This window comes from Nicrophorus vespilloides, unplaced genomic scaffold (assembly GCF_001412225.1).
Source record: "Nicrophorus vespilloides isolate i.1.1-1 unplaced genomic scaffold, Nicve_v1.0, whole genome shotgun sequence".
NCBI lineage: Eukaryota > Metazoa > Arthropoda > Insecta > Coleoptera > Silphidae > Nicrophorus > Nicrophorus vespilloides.
Window position 1 is genome coordinate 2,634 of NW_017099658.1, and position 14,500 is coordinate 17,133.

At 36.3% G+C, this 14,500-nt stretch overlaps 2 protein-coding genes across 3 annotated transcripts; both read left to right on the forward strand.

Moving 5' to 3' along the window:
* Positions 1-1,660: 1,660 nt before the first annotated feature.
* LOC108565075 (helicase ARIP4) lies at positions 1,661-10,661 on the forward strand. Of its 2 annotated transcripts, none has more exons than XM_017924350.1 (9): positions 1,661-2,107; positions 2,205-2,853; positions 2,903-3,142; positions 3,195-3,551; positions 4,937-5,683; positions 6,080-7,746; positions 7,912-8,128; positions 8,263-8,553; positions 8,615-10,661. In XM_017924350.1, the coding sequence occupies exons 2-9, from the start codon at positions 2,277-2,279 to the stop codon at positions 10,393-10,395; spliced, it is 5,877 nt and encodes a 1,958-aa protein (XP_017779839.1). In that variant the 5' UTR covers positions 1,661-2,107; positions 2,205-2,276; the 3' UTR covers positions 10,396-10,661. The 2 variants fall into 2 exon arrangements, with proteins under 2 accessions (XP_017779839.1, XP_017779841.1); XM_017924352.1 differs by having other exon boundaries at positions 2,903-3,133.
* A 1,789-nt stretch (positions 10,662-12,450) lies between these two features.
* On the forward strand, positions 12,451-14,499 carry LOC108565068 (the record flags this gene model as incomplete). The annotated part of the gene is made up of 2 exons (XM_017924341.1): positions 12,451-12,851; positions 12,952-14,499. A coding segment is annotated over exon 2 (1,548 nt), but the record flags the coding sequence as incomplete, so codon positions are not given.
* Between the last annotated feature and the right edge of the window lies 1 nt (position 14,500).

Genomic DNA, 14,500 nt, shown 5'->3' on the forward strand with positions numbered 1-14,500 from the left:
TGTAAGACAAGGTAACTACGCTCCGAAATAATTTTAAAATGTTATTGTAAAAATTTTCGATATAGTCGGGATTTTGATATAGTGGGGATTATGTTTGTCTGGATTATGGTTGTCGAGATTCTGATACAGTCGGGATTATGGTTGTCGAGATTTTAATATAGTCGGGATTTCGAACGTCGGGATTTCAACAGACGGTCTTTTGGTTGTCGGGCTTGCGATATAGACGCAGAATTAACAGTCAAAAAAAGTAAAAACGAAGTTACATCATTATTAAATATAATTTATAGACATTTTTGTTTTCACAGATCAAATAGACAAATTGTATAATTAAAAAGCAACAATTATTAAATCTACTTTCTAGTTTTATTAATGAAAGCATTTAATAATAACATTAAATTGTTTTAATGAAATTAGATCTATAAAAAATAAATTAATATGAATACAAAAATGTTTCTGCAGATTTTATGACATAATTACATAACAAATTAACTTTAAAATAATAAAAAATTATTGGTCAAATATAAAACACAAAAAAAAATACAAATTATTAATTTTACTTATGATTAAGCTGTTACCTATTATTAAACTTTTTAGATTAGTAGAAAATCTGCAAGTTTAGAACTTTTATGACCAATGACTTTCTTACATTGTACTATTTAGTGGAGCATAATCTTTTATTTGAATAAACAACAATGAATTAATATAGTCTGCAATTGAAACTTCAGATAAAATTCTTGCAAATAACGCTATAAACATGGATTAATTGATTGACGAAGTTGTGATTGTAAAAGCGTTTTGGTCGGCAAACTTCGGAATTTTCGCCATATAGTGAATATAATGAAATAATTTTCGTTATGCGAGATGCTCGTAGCGAGGTTCCACTGTATTCAGTTAAAATACATTTTCAATACCTAATCAAAATGATAGTTTTTAGCCTGATGTAGTACTTAATCTGCAAAAATATTAAATAATAAATAACTGAAGAGAATGGTAGAAAGGTTGAGTAAACAGTAAAAACTATATTGCGTAGTGAACTAAATTGTAGTGATTTTTTGCTTTTAATAAAAATAACAAAGATAGTGATAAATATTAATAACTATTTAATAATAAGTTATGTTAAGTTTAGAGTAATTAAAAATTAATGATAATAAACAAAATTTAATGCATAATAACAAACAAACGGCAGCAGACAACATATTAAGAATAATTACTACATAATTGTTGTTTTTTTTTCAGTTAATCACTCACTTATTTAGAAGTTTCAATCATAAGTACTTAGCAAGGAAGAAGTTACTTTTTGGTTTGCGCAAACTCTCTAAATTGTTCCGGTTTGAGAAAAACAAGAGCCTCTGCCTGTCGACACATAGAAAAACATACAAAGTTAAGTCTACTTAAACTTCAGTGATGCTATTTTGTAAGATACGCCACTGTGGACAGTTTCGCATTATATTCAAATATTTTCATATCAACAAATATTTATGACTATTTGATATATACAAGCATACCTCTTGATTATTGATTAATACTTTGGTCAAATTGGTAAATTGGCTATTTACAATTGTATTAATTGATACTTGATTTATTGGGTACACACCGATACAGCCTAGGTTGCCTATAGGAATAATGTCCGTCATTGACACCGCGATTGAAGCGCCTCTTTCGTTGGAAAAAGTTAGTAATCTAGCGATGTCCATTAAAACCCATTGTATAAATACCATAAATTAGATTTTGTAATAAAAATATGCGTGCAAAGTGTAATTTGTCCTCGGATTGAGAAGCGAATGTGCACCGGGCGATCTTACGACCTCTTAACGAAAACGTCGCCAACGCCGATGGCCCGAGACCGGTCTTAATAAGTCTTAATTAATTATAGAAAAAACGTCCCCATCGCTCTTAAGATACAATCAAAGCAGTAGCAGTTTGTGCAGGTGTTTCAGCATCAATCGACGCTTTCGGTGACTACAAACGGTGCTCAGGAGGATATAGAAGAGTGCGAGAGGCCATTTCGGCGATCGTCTTTGATGTTCGCCTCTTTCAGTTACAGTACATTGTTTACGCCGGAACGTAGCGATACATTAGAAAAATGGCGGTGCTTTTCAAATGTCAGGTAAATAAATAATAACAAATCAATCAAAACCCGCACCGATCCCATCGGCATGTGCGAAACACGCATCACTTTATCCTACTAAAAATGCAACTTGTAGATTGTTGAACTCCTGATTGCAAGCAATGTGAATTGAGATACATCCGGGGGGGCCTGCACCTAGTGGAACGTTATGGATCCCATGTTGCCAAGACTTGGTGATGTCACAATACAGAGGCTCGATAAAACTAAAGAGGGCAAAGTGGGATTGCAAGATGATAGTAATCCTGTGGAAGATGAAACTGAGGTGCCAAAAACCCAGCTGCCTGTACCACCAGAGGACAACCAGGGACTCAAGAGGACCACAGAAGAACTCCCTGGTCCCTCAACCAAAAAGACGAAGCTTGAGAAGTCTGAAGATGCAAATAGCACAGATTCATTGAGTGAAGCTGGTAGCTTTGATTTAGATTCAGAATATGAAGCAGATTATGAGGAAGATAAGGAGAAATTGCCTGAGGCTGAGGAGCCTGAGGAGGAGTCCCAGGAGCAGCCACCTGATTATCTGGAGCAGCTCGCTCAGGAGCCATTCAATGAGGATGTTGACATCAAAGAGGAACCCAAGAATGAGGAGGATTATGACTATGATATCAAAGAGAAATTAAAAGAAATGGGTGAAATCAGCTTTGAAACAGTGAAGAAGGGCGATCCTAAGCCTAAGAAGGTTGAAGTCAGTGAAACAGAGGTTTCTGTTGTTCCAGCCAAAAAGCCTGGTAAATACTTAATCTAAAATTACATATATTGTCTAATAATTAATTTAAGGTGAGGAGGAATCCATCAATGCAGAGAGAAGCAAAGGAAACTTAAGGAGGAACATCAGAGAAGTCATGGATGAAACTAAATTGGACGAATCGACTTTGGCTGCCCAGAGGCAGGAAATGGAGCGTTTGAGGAGAGTGCAAGAGCAGCAGAAGCTGATACGCGAGGTTCAGAGGCAAATGGCTCAGGATAGGGTTATTTCCTTGCTACAAGGAAGCAATTCGCCAAGAGCAGGTGATAATTGTATTTGGATCAATTTCGGCTCTCGCATATGTTTCAATTCATGGGTTTTCAGGTCCGTCTGCTAGCGGTCGCGCGGGAAACACAGTATTAGTAAAATTAGCGAATGGACAGACTAAGCCTATGACGAAACTGCCAAAAAAGCCAGTGGAGTTGATGAAGGTACCAAAGATCCTACAACATCCGCAGCAGCAGCAGCAACAACAACAACAGCAGCAGCAGATGATGAATCAACATCAGATGATGAAGCAGAGAAGTTTAATGAATGCCAAGAGACCTGTACACACAAACTTAACACCTTCAGTAAGCATTGCTCCAGTTGGCAAACGACCTACGACATTGTCAAGAGCACCAAGTGATTCTGATAGTGATTATGATGAATATCCTAGAAGGCCTGTTGGACGTCCAAAACGTAAGTGCATGTTTTTATTATATTTTAAAATATGTTTGAACATCTAAAAAAACAAATTTTCAAACATTAACTGATCATTTTATTAATAGAAAATAATTGAAATATCTAAGTTCATTAACCTTTCTGTTATACATACAAATTTATATATTTAACAAAATGGCAATGTTTTCATCATAGAGAGGAAATATGCCATATCTCTCAACATAATTATTTATAAATTTATTCACTTTATTTTGTGATATTTTTGTAGATAATAATAATTTTTAAATGAGAAAAATCACTTACTACTTCGAGCGAGATTTGCTTCCATCCTTTGTCTTCATGAACTTTGGCAATCACACACGCAAAAATCGCGACAAATATGCACTGTATAAACCGCGATTATTGATTACGATGAAACGACCAACATCCGCAAGAAGTATGAACTACGCAAACAAATGCTATTTTTTATACAATTATGAAAGAAAATACAATTGTACATTGTTATTCAATGGAAATTCTAATTAGCACCGAGATTACACCGAAAACCGAAGAAAATTTGAGGATTTTCAATAATTTAATGTCGCACTATTGAATTGGAGGGAAAACCGATTGCAACTCACGCATTTATCGTATAAAGACTTCATGGAACTGCATGTTTTTTATTCGAGCGAGACGTTGTTTATCTTTAAAAGCGAACAAAAAATAATAACGGACATAACGGAAATTTTCATAAAAAAGTTTGAATATTTGAATTGACTATACATTTATACAAACATGATTTGATGGTTGTATATTAACGTGTTATTTTGTTGAGTTTTCCACAACCCATTATATTGCAGATTTAGATATTCATTAAAATTTGCAAATCGTTTGGCCGTTAAATTTCCTAAAGTCTAGTTATTGATTTTATATAACCTTAGGAAATATAACTTATTGGAATCCAGAAAGTTAAAACTACTTTATTTTGATATAACATATCCATTTATTGGATTAGAAAAAAATAAATAAATTGAGAATAAAAACTTGTCACAGACTTTTTTTTACCTGTTAATGTTTCAAAAATGTAAATATTAATCATGAATATTTTTATTAATTCATACTTATCAATAATACTAGTTTCCTTGGTCTTAATTATATACATCAATTAATGCCTACAAAAAATGCAGTATGTTTTGTTGTTTGAGCTCATGGTTATTTTTTTTTTACCGAAAACGAGGTTTAATAATATCTGCTTATGCGGCTCACCTGAACAGATGTCCCAACTAGTATTATTATATGGGTATTTATATGTTAGTTTTATGAAATAATCATATACGTAATATCAAATGTACGTTAAGTGAGCACAGACTATTCAAAATCTATAATTAGCTTTATAATATATGTTTTTTTTAAATAATTTATAGTTGAAAATGATGTTCCCGTTCAAACGATTGACATATCATCGGATGATGATTGCATCGTGGTCTCCGAGTCCGAGAACGATCCCAGTGATGAAGTGGAGGACCCGACGAATTCCGGTATGCACACGAACGATGAATTCAACCAGCCCGATGAGCAGGGTCGTGTGGTCATCAACATAGGACACCCAGAGGACGAAACGGATATATACCTGGCGCCGCAGATCGCAAGAATAATAAAACCCCATCAAATTGGAGGCATTCGATTTCTATACGATAACATTATTGAGAGTACAAATCGGTTCGAAACGTCGACTGGTTTCGGATGTATTCTGGCCCACTCGATGGGTCTCGGAAAAACGCTTCAGGTGGTCACCTTCTCCGACATATTTCTGAGACACACGCCGGCAAAAACCATCCTATGTATCATGCCCATTAACACCCTGCAGAATTGGATGGCCGAGTTCAACATGTGGTTGCCAACTGAAGATGGAACTGCTAGCAGTCCACTCCTTGTACACGGTGAAGTTAGACCGAGAAATTTCAATTTGCACGTGCTAAACGACAGTCATAAAACGTTGGCGGCAAGGGCTAGAGTCATACACGAATGGAAAACGGCTGGGGGCGTTTTGTTGATTGGCTACGAGCAATATAGGCTACTGTCACTGAGGAAGTATCCAAAATCCAGAAGTAAAAAGCCAATTAGCGAACTCAAGGCGGGCGAAGAAGATAAGAATAAAGCTCTATTCGACGGTAAGATTTACCAACATTCGATTTAGAAAAACTATATGTATTTATTATTAACTTAAAGCGATTGAGTTACATGCAACAAATAATCACATCAGTTTAAACCGTAGTTATCAAATGATATTTAATAATTAACGTATATCATATATCGTGTATTACTATATAAATCTTTCCATCCAATATTAGTTTTTCATTCGTTTGAATGTACTCATTACTTTGGCAACCGATACGTTACTTAAATCGCATTGTCGTAAATAATCAAGTACGTATTATGGAAAGCTGGTTTAAGTGAATGCTAACTGTATATGATTATTTTTGTTCTAAAAAGTAAACAAGTTTTGTAAAAATTCGCAAATTTACTTTGTTAACTTAAATTAAATATGATGTAAACGTTTATTTTAGAGGTGCACGAGTCGTTGGTAAAACCCGGTCCAGATCTAGTTATTTGCGACGAAGGTCATCGCATCAAGAATTCGCACGCTTCAATTTCACAAGCCCTAAAACAGATGAAGACGAAGCGCAGAGTGGTTTTGACCGGATATCCGCTACAGAATAATTTAATGGAATATTGGTGCATGGTTGATTTCGTCAGGCCAAATTATTTGGGTACGAAAACAGAATTCTGCAACATGTTCGAGAGACCAATCCAAAATGGACAATGTATAGATTCCACCGAATCTGATATCAAATTGATGAGATACAGAGCGCACGTGCTGCATTCATTGCTACTTGGTTTTGTACAAAGACGGTCACATCGCGTACTCCAAACTGCGTTGCCCCAAAAGGAAGAATACGTTTTGTTGGTAAGAATGACTACGTTCCAGAGGAGTCTGTACGAAGTATTCATGAACGAAGTAGTCAGGAGCCAAACGGTTCCCAATCCACTGAAGGCATTTGCGGTGTGCTGCAAGATCTGGAACCATCCGGATGTGTTGTACTACTTTCTGAAAAAGCAGGCTAAAGGTGATGCCGTGGATATAGATTTAGAGGAAGTATCAAACTCGACGGGATCAAGTGAAACGCCGAACAAGAACAAAAGTAAATCGAAGAAGGCGAAGGGGAAGAATGGGAAACCAGCTGCTTCAGTTACACCTTACAATAACACGAATGTTGCGATCGACAATAATCAGCAGCAGCAGCACCAGCTTCAACAACAGAATCAAATCGCATCAATAGCGCCAAGTAACATTCCTTCACAGCAAACTCCGAATCCCAATCCCGATACTTTCCCCAATTACAATCAGCCGCAAAGTTCAACACCTAATCCGAATTCATTCCCCAACAATAATTACAATCAAAATTACAATCCGCAGAATTACTCGCAAAACTTCAACCAACAAAATTTCCAAAACAATGCCAACTACCAAAACAGCGATCGAACAAATTTTCCTGCCAACAACTACACGGATTACGGTCAGACCTATCCGAACAGCTATCCAAACAGTAGCCCGCAGAAATTCAACAAGCAACAATCGAACTTTCAGCAGCAGAACTTCAACCAGACCAATTTCAATCAGCAGACGCCCGTCGTTAACACGTTCAACCAATATCCGAACACGCAAAATTTTAGCACAAGTCAAACCACGCCATATCCTAACGCCGCACAGACATTCAATAATCAGCAGACCAACAATTACAATAACTATCCGAACAATTACTGGAATTCTCAGGAGCAGAAACCTGATAACTACAACTATAATAATTTCGGACAGTACAACCAGGGGTCCATGTACAATCAGCAGTGGACCAAGAAAGAGGAGCATCCGTATCCCAATTCTATCAAATCAGATTTATCGAGTCCTGAAACGAAGCCAAAAATTAATATAATTAGCGATATCAAAATCAACAACATTTACGATGGTATGAATCATCACCATATTTCACCGGAGAAAAAAATCAACATCCTTAGCGATATAAAGTTGGAACCTAAGAAGGAGGAAATTGAACCAGAAGCAATAAAAGTGGATAACGATGATGATGTTAAGGTCGTCTCGGATACGACGGTGGCTTTAAAGAATAATAACCCCGTGCCTCCTGTTAAAGAAGACACTGGTATTCCTTATGACTGGGTAAGTAAAATCCAATTACTTTTGTAGACTATAAATATCACTTCCTGGGTCAGTACTAACTTGATTAATAAGTTATCCAGCATAAAGAGCAGTTATCCTAGTTTTTTGTAGTGCGCATCATTATATTAAATTCGTTTATTAATACTTTACTATTGTTTGTTTTAGGCAATTGAATTACTAAAGGATTACGTTCCGGGTTGCATAGAGAACTCCGCCAAGATGCAAATACTGTTTTGTATTATAAAGGAAAGCATAGCACTAGGCGACAGATTGCTGGTTTTTAGTCAGTCCTTGATCACCCTGGATCTCATCGAGCAGTTTCTACAAATGAATGTCGTTCCCGGAGATACGCAACATTGGGCAAAAAATACAACATATTATCGTAAGTTTCTTTCAATATTGCGTTTGTTTCAATATTGCCGAGCAAATATATTAATATATTGAAGATTTTTAAAAAATCTATCTTTATAACAACTTATAAAAATGATACCAATTAATTTTGATTTTGTTATTTAGGTTTGGATGGATCTACGAGTGCATTGGAAAGAGAAAAGTTGATCAATGAGTTCAATGCGAACTCAAAAGTGTATCTATTTTTGGTGTCTACGAGAGCTGGCTCCTTAGGTATTAATTTAATTGGTGCAAATCGCGTAGTGGTTTTGGACGCTTCGTGGAATCCTTGTCACGATACGCAAGCTGTCTGCAGGGTCTACAGATATGGCCAACGGAAGCCGTGCTTCGTTTACAGACTGGTCGTGGATAATTGTTTAGAGAAGAAGATTTACGACAGACAAATTAATAAGCAAGGTATTTGTTTAATTACAAATTATCTCTCTGTTGATTTTAATCGTGTAATTGTAACTTACAGGTATGTCTGATCGTGTTGTTGATGAGTGTAATCCAGATGCGCATTTAACTATGAAAGATGTAAGTACTTTGTGCTGGGACGACGAGAAAGAGTGCGAGGAACAGGACTGGGCACACACGAAGGAGAATTATATTGATGTCGTGTTACAAAAAGTGTTGGAGCAGCATGGACGCAGTTTCAACAAGGAACCTTTTCAGCACGAGTCGCTTCTCATCGACAGGAAGGACAAGCAACTATCCAGGCTTGAGAAACGATTGGCGAAGAAAGGGTACGAAAGGGAGAAACAAGCTGCCAGACAGCCGACATACGGGATGTCTGTGGGTGCTCGTGGTCATAGGCCGGTGGCATCCGTGAGGCCGATGCAGCAGGGAGGTGATAAACCCACGAGATGGATACCTGCCGAGCATTGGCAGAGACAAGGAATGACGGCACAAGAAATGACATTGCCTTTAGATGTTGTGATACCTACGAATCAACCGGACAAAGGAAACATAGTACTGAAAGCTGGTCAAAAAGTACTTGTGCTCAAGTCTCCGAAGGGTGTTTACATGCAATTGGAAAGCGGTAAAATAGTAGCTATAAAAACTGCCATAAAAGTACGCGGAAAAGCTGAGGAAGATGCCAACAAAGCGAAGCCGGCATTACCACCTGCTATCAAAAATAACTCTGCATTATCTGTGTTACCTCAGAAGAGGCCGATGAAACCTTTCAATCCAGCGATGGCCAAAATGAATGTCAGGTGTACGAAACCGGCAACACCTAACCTGAGTAATATGAATAAAAGGAAACCGAACTTGGTGAAGAGGTCGTTTGTCGGTAGGGATGATTCGCTCGCGATGAGCAGCAGCGAAGAAGAACGGTCTCAGGATAAGAGGTTATCCTATCCGTACCGAAGCGAAGGACAAGTGAGCCTGCTGAAGTCGCAATCCCGATCCGAGTCAGACAGTGAGATGCCCCGTTCAGAAGAGGACAGTATGGGATCCAAGGAGGAATCCGTGCACAGTTTTAAAGGTTTGCCATCACAGATCATATCAAAGCCTACAGGCGCGCAGGGTTCAGCGCTGCAGCAGCTGGAAAAATCCGCTTCTGCAATAATGTCCGAATCGAAGCAACCATTCCAGGAAACGCTAGACAGCATCACCAGCTCCTATCATGAGGACAAAGCTGAACTACCGCCGGAACCGCCACCCCCAGCACCACCAATCCAAATCGAGGATGATTCTCCGACAGAATCCGAAGAGACGTACGAAACACCAGCTCCTCCTCCACCACCACCCGCAGCTCCGCCCGCGCAAACGGCTCCCACGCAGCCCACAACTCCGACGACGGATCCCCCGGTGAAATCAGACATTCCGACGCCTGATTATTCATACAACAATTATTACAGCTACAACCATATGCAGCCATATCCTCCCCCGCATCCACCGCAAGGATATCCGACCTACCCTCCGCAACCGCTCCCGTACGACATGAACCTCTATCCTCAGCAGCAGCAACCGCCTTATAACTACGGTATGTATCCGCAAGGATATCCGCCGCAACCCCAGTATCCGCCAGCGCCGCCGGTTCCACATTACGAATATGCTGCACCTCCACCACCGCAGCCAATGTACGGCGGTTATCCGCCGTATCCACCGCAACAGTACCCACCTCATCCGCCGCCACCGCAAGGTATTTACCCCCCACCAGCCAATCCCTATCCGGACTACCAATATTCTAATCCCACTCCGCACAATCCACCTGCCCCCGCCACGCAACCATACTATCCACCACAGACATAAAACACACACACACGCACAAAACCGTTTTTAAATTCATAGTGCAATTATTAATAATAATAATAATTTCTTTTTTGAAGTATTATCGACGTCCTGAAAAGTACTAAAGACAGATCTGATTATATATGTTTCGTTATAGTTGTTTAGCTGTGCAGCTTCAATAGTAGTTTTCGTGGATATATTTTTATCATACAAACAATCGTCAGATACAACAAAATTAAGAAAACATTTATCTTTTTATTATCGATTCTGTGTAAGAATCTGAACTGATTGACAATTTATTAATATTATTATTCTTATTATTATTTTAAATTTATTTAAATTTTGTACAATTTAAGTATTTTATGTATTTACGATTATTTTATATATATAATAGCAGTTCGAGAACGTGTATATATATATTTGATTTTCTATATAAAAAAAAGAAACACTAAGGTATTGAAAAATAAAATGGAACGAAATGTTTTGCAAAAAATCATTAGTTGTATTCCTCGAATACTGTGTATTGAAGGTGATAAAATGTATATATTGAGACATAGTTGACGAAGATAATTTTAATTATTAAGCAATTATTAATAACTATATTTAGGTAAATTGTTTATTATTTCCATCTCTCTCTTTCCAATTATTGTGTCGGGCAACCCACCGAGCAAAAGACATTAGGAAACACTACGAATTTGTAGCATTATATTTTATAACCCCATTCCCCCTTCGTCGTTTACAAAATTGTTTAAATTTATTACATTGAAAATATAAATTAAAGGTTTAGAAAAAAAGTTATGAGAAAAATTTGAAATTAATTTTTGGCAGTTACCTGTACGACTCCGATTACATTATTGAAATATTTTTATAAATAAATATATTATTCTCAAAAGTACTTTTTGGCGCAGTTGAAAATGATTTAATTTTTTATAAATCAGTGTTAAGTTTTTAATAATCACTGTTGAATTACAAAACTGTATGAAGATTAGTGGGATATTTTGATGTAAAGCTCTTGTATTTAATAACATTTGACCATGTGAATTATCCATCTACAGAAAATCTATATGTTTTTTAGTATTTAAGTCTCTTATTTATACCGGTTTTGTCTTTATTTTTCAGCTTGCGTCATATGAAAAAGAATAAGCAACTAAATTTGTTTCCATCATTTAGCCATAATTTATTATACGGTCAAGAGGTAAGTTTTTATTTATTATTTTAATAACTTTTAAACTAAATTAAATATATTTTGTAATTATTATTATTAAATCAAATTTAATGTTCAAGTTTGATGTTAATTTTAATTCAAAGTACAATCCTTGATAATTGGACATGCATGCATGTCAATTCACGTATAAACTGCGTAGCTATTTGAGCTAGAGAAATTGGTTTACCAATTTGCTGGCTAGTTGAAGCCCCTTTTCTACAAGACTTGCGGTGAGAAGATTCTTTTCGTCATCATCACTATGAATTTATTTCAGTAGATTAGAAGTGGCACAAAAAACATTCATTACTTCATCATCCACAAGAGGATCGTAGATTATCAATTCGTCTGTATCGGCAAATTAATCATCTGCTATAATTTTCACAAGTCGCGGCAGAAATTTTTATCAGGTTCATTTTTCTCTGTAATATTCCCATTATGCAAAGAATATCTTTGAAAAAAACTTCGAGGAAAATCGTAATTTTTGTTTAACTTCTATGATATGTTGATTCATTTTCTTTTCTATAAATTGTTAATGCCTTCTGTTTTATGAATATTTCTTTTAATGGTATTCTCTTTTCAGATCAATTTTCAAGCCATAGGATTTTCCATTTTAAGTTTGATAAGAACGGATTTTCTAATTGCGACTACATTCTTCTTGATGTTTCTTACGAATTAATTTCCAACAGACGTTGGAGACGATTTAAAACTTGAATTTTATTATTCAGAGAGAATATGTTTAACAAAAATATCGGTATTAGAAAACTAAAAATTACCTATTTTAAAATAAATCTATAAAATTCGAAGACAAGAAGAACATGTAAACACATGATACATAACATTTAAGGGAATCTTCCATATGTAACGCAATATTAGGAACCGTGTTATTATCAATTCGTGTAAAAACAGGTTGTGTAATAAAGAAACACTACATAAAATAAAAATCTGCATTTTGTGCTGTATATATTCTTGTGGCTTAGCTCATGCGCACCGTAGATGCACGAAGTAAGATTCCGAAAAACCGAGCGTTCACAAGGATAACCGGTTTCCATAAAATAAAACGGTAACTGCAATATAACCACAAAAACCGTAAATCAGTGAAAATTGAACGAAATCGATGTTCATTTATTCCAATTATTGTCTGATGACTAAACAAATAAAAATTTTGTTAATTACTAGAAGTGTGAACAGTATTATATTTTAATTTAAATATTATCAATTACCAATATAATACTGGTAGTATCAAGAACACAAAAAAAATCTTCCATATTTGAAGTTAAGTATTATTTTATTTACTAAAACTTTACATTTTTACAATAAATATTTAGTTTGAATTGTAATTATGTCTTTATTAATATGTTGTATTAATTTTTTAGATGGGTCGGTTTAAAACAAATCCAGTGTCAAAATACTTTACATACATCAATGGAACTGATCTATCTCAATGTGAAATACCTGGCTGCAATAAGATACTGAAAGGCAAGCATTCAGCCAATTTGGAACGGCACCTTCAAAGTAGACATCCTGAAGATTTTCATCATTTGCAATTGATGAAATTGGAACCGAAGAGGAAAATCAGTGAAACAACCTTTACCAGCAAAAAAGTGCCTGTCTGTAAGCGACCTAAATTGGAGGATGTTAAACTAACCATAGCAGTGTCAATAGCTCAACAAACTTTGGTGGATGCATGCATTGAACTTGTGACAATCAACAGTAGACCTCTCAATTTGATCAATGATAGTGGATTCAGAAAGATTGTTGATCCCATCATTTGTGGTCTTGGTGGACAATTGAATATAACTGATGAAAGTATACAACATTTGATTGCAACCAAGGCTGAGACTATTAGAGATTCAATAATGAAAGAGTTGAAGGGAAAGTTATTATCCATTAAAATTGATTGTGTTCAGAAGATGGGAAGGTATATTATTGGAATTTATGTGCAATATATCAAGAATACTAGAATGGTTTTGCAAACTTTGGCTATCATTGAGTTGGACATTGAAAATACAACAAAGTACTTGGAAAAAATGTTGTTAAAAACGTTGGAAAGATATGAAATCCGCATTGATCAGTTGTATTCTGTGACTATGAATGATGGTTCTCTATTGAATAAAGATATCCCTTTCGTGTCTGAATATATTAAGGATGCTGAAAGTGTAGACATATCTGAAATTACTGTTAGTCAACCATATTCTGTGCCCAATAATGATGAACTCTTTAACGAATCCAATATAAAGAAAGAACACGACGCGGATAACATTAAAATGAATGCGGAGAAAATTGCAGAAGAGACGTCTGAATTTTATCTGGGAGAATTCGAGGAAAGAATAACAGTTGTAAGATGCCCAGGCCTTACGTTGGAGAATGCAGTGAATGAAGCGCTACAATCGGAAATAGAGTTTATAACAAAAACTCAAGACGTTTACAAGAAGTTGCTCAAAAAATCTATCACAGATAACCAAACACTGTGGGGTTCAACATATGAAATAATGCAACGATTATTGGAGTTAAAAGACTTTTGCATTGGTATGGCTCTCTGGAAGAGCGAATTTCATCTGTCTGAAAATGATTGGGAGCATATAAGTACCATTGTCGAATCTCTAATACCCGCGAAAGAGGCGTTTGTCAAATTGGAAAACGATCAACTCGTAATGGGCGATTTTTATGGAATCTGGTGGAATTGTTACAATGCGACTAGGAAGCTCGAAACTAGTATGGCTCGGTCGCTTTGCGTGGCAATGCAGAAAAGGGAGGGTAAGCTGTTCGAGAGCAACGTCTCTAGGGCGGCGATTTTCTTGGATCCGCGATACCAATGCGTTTTATCCACGAAATGCAAGGAGGCTGCGAAAATACATTTGCTCAACATGTGGGATTCGTATAAATCCATGATGCAGCAGGATCCGCTCGAATCGCATTCAACCA

Excerpts from the sequence above, each read along its gene's own strand:
- LOC108565075 (XM_017924350.1), top strand. The coding sequence starts at position 2,277 with ATGGATCCCATGTTGCCAAGACTTGGTGATGTCACAATACAGAGGCTC. Across the intron at positions 2,854-2,902 it reads TGTTCCAGCCAAAAAGCCTG|GTGAGGAGGAATCCATCAAT; the intron begins GTAAATACTTAA and ends AATTAATTTAAG. Across the intron at positions 8,554-8,614 it reads CAGACAAATTAATAAGCAAG|GTATGTCTGATCGTGTTGTT; the intron begins GTATTTGTTTAA and ends TGTAACTTACAG.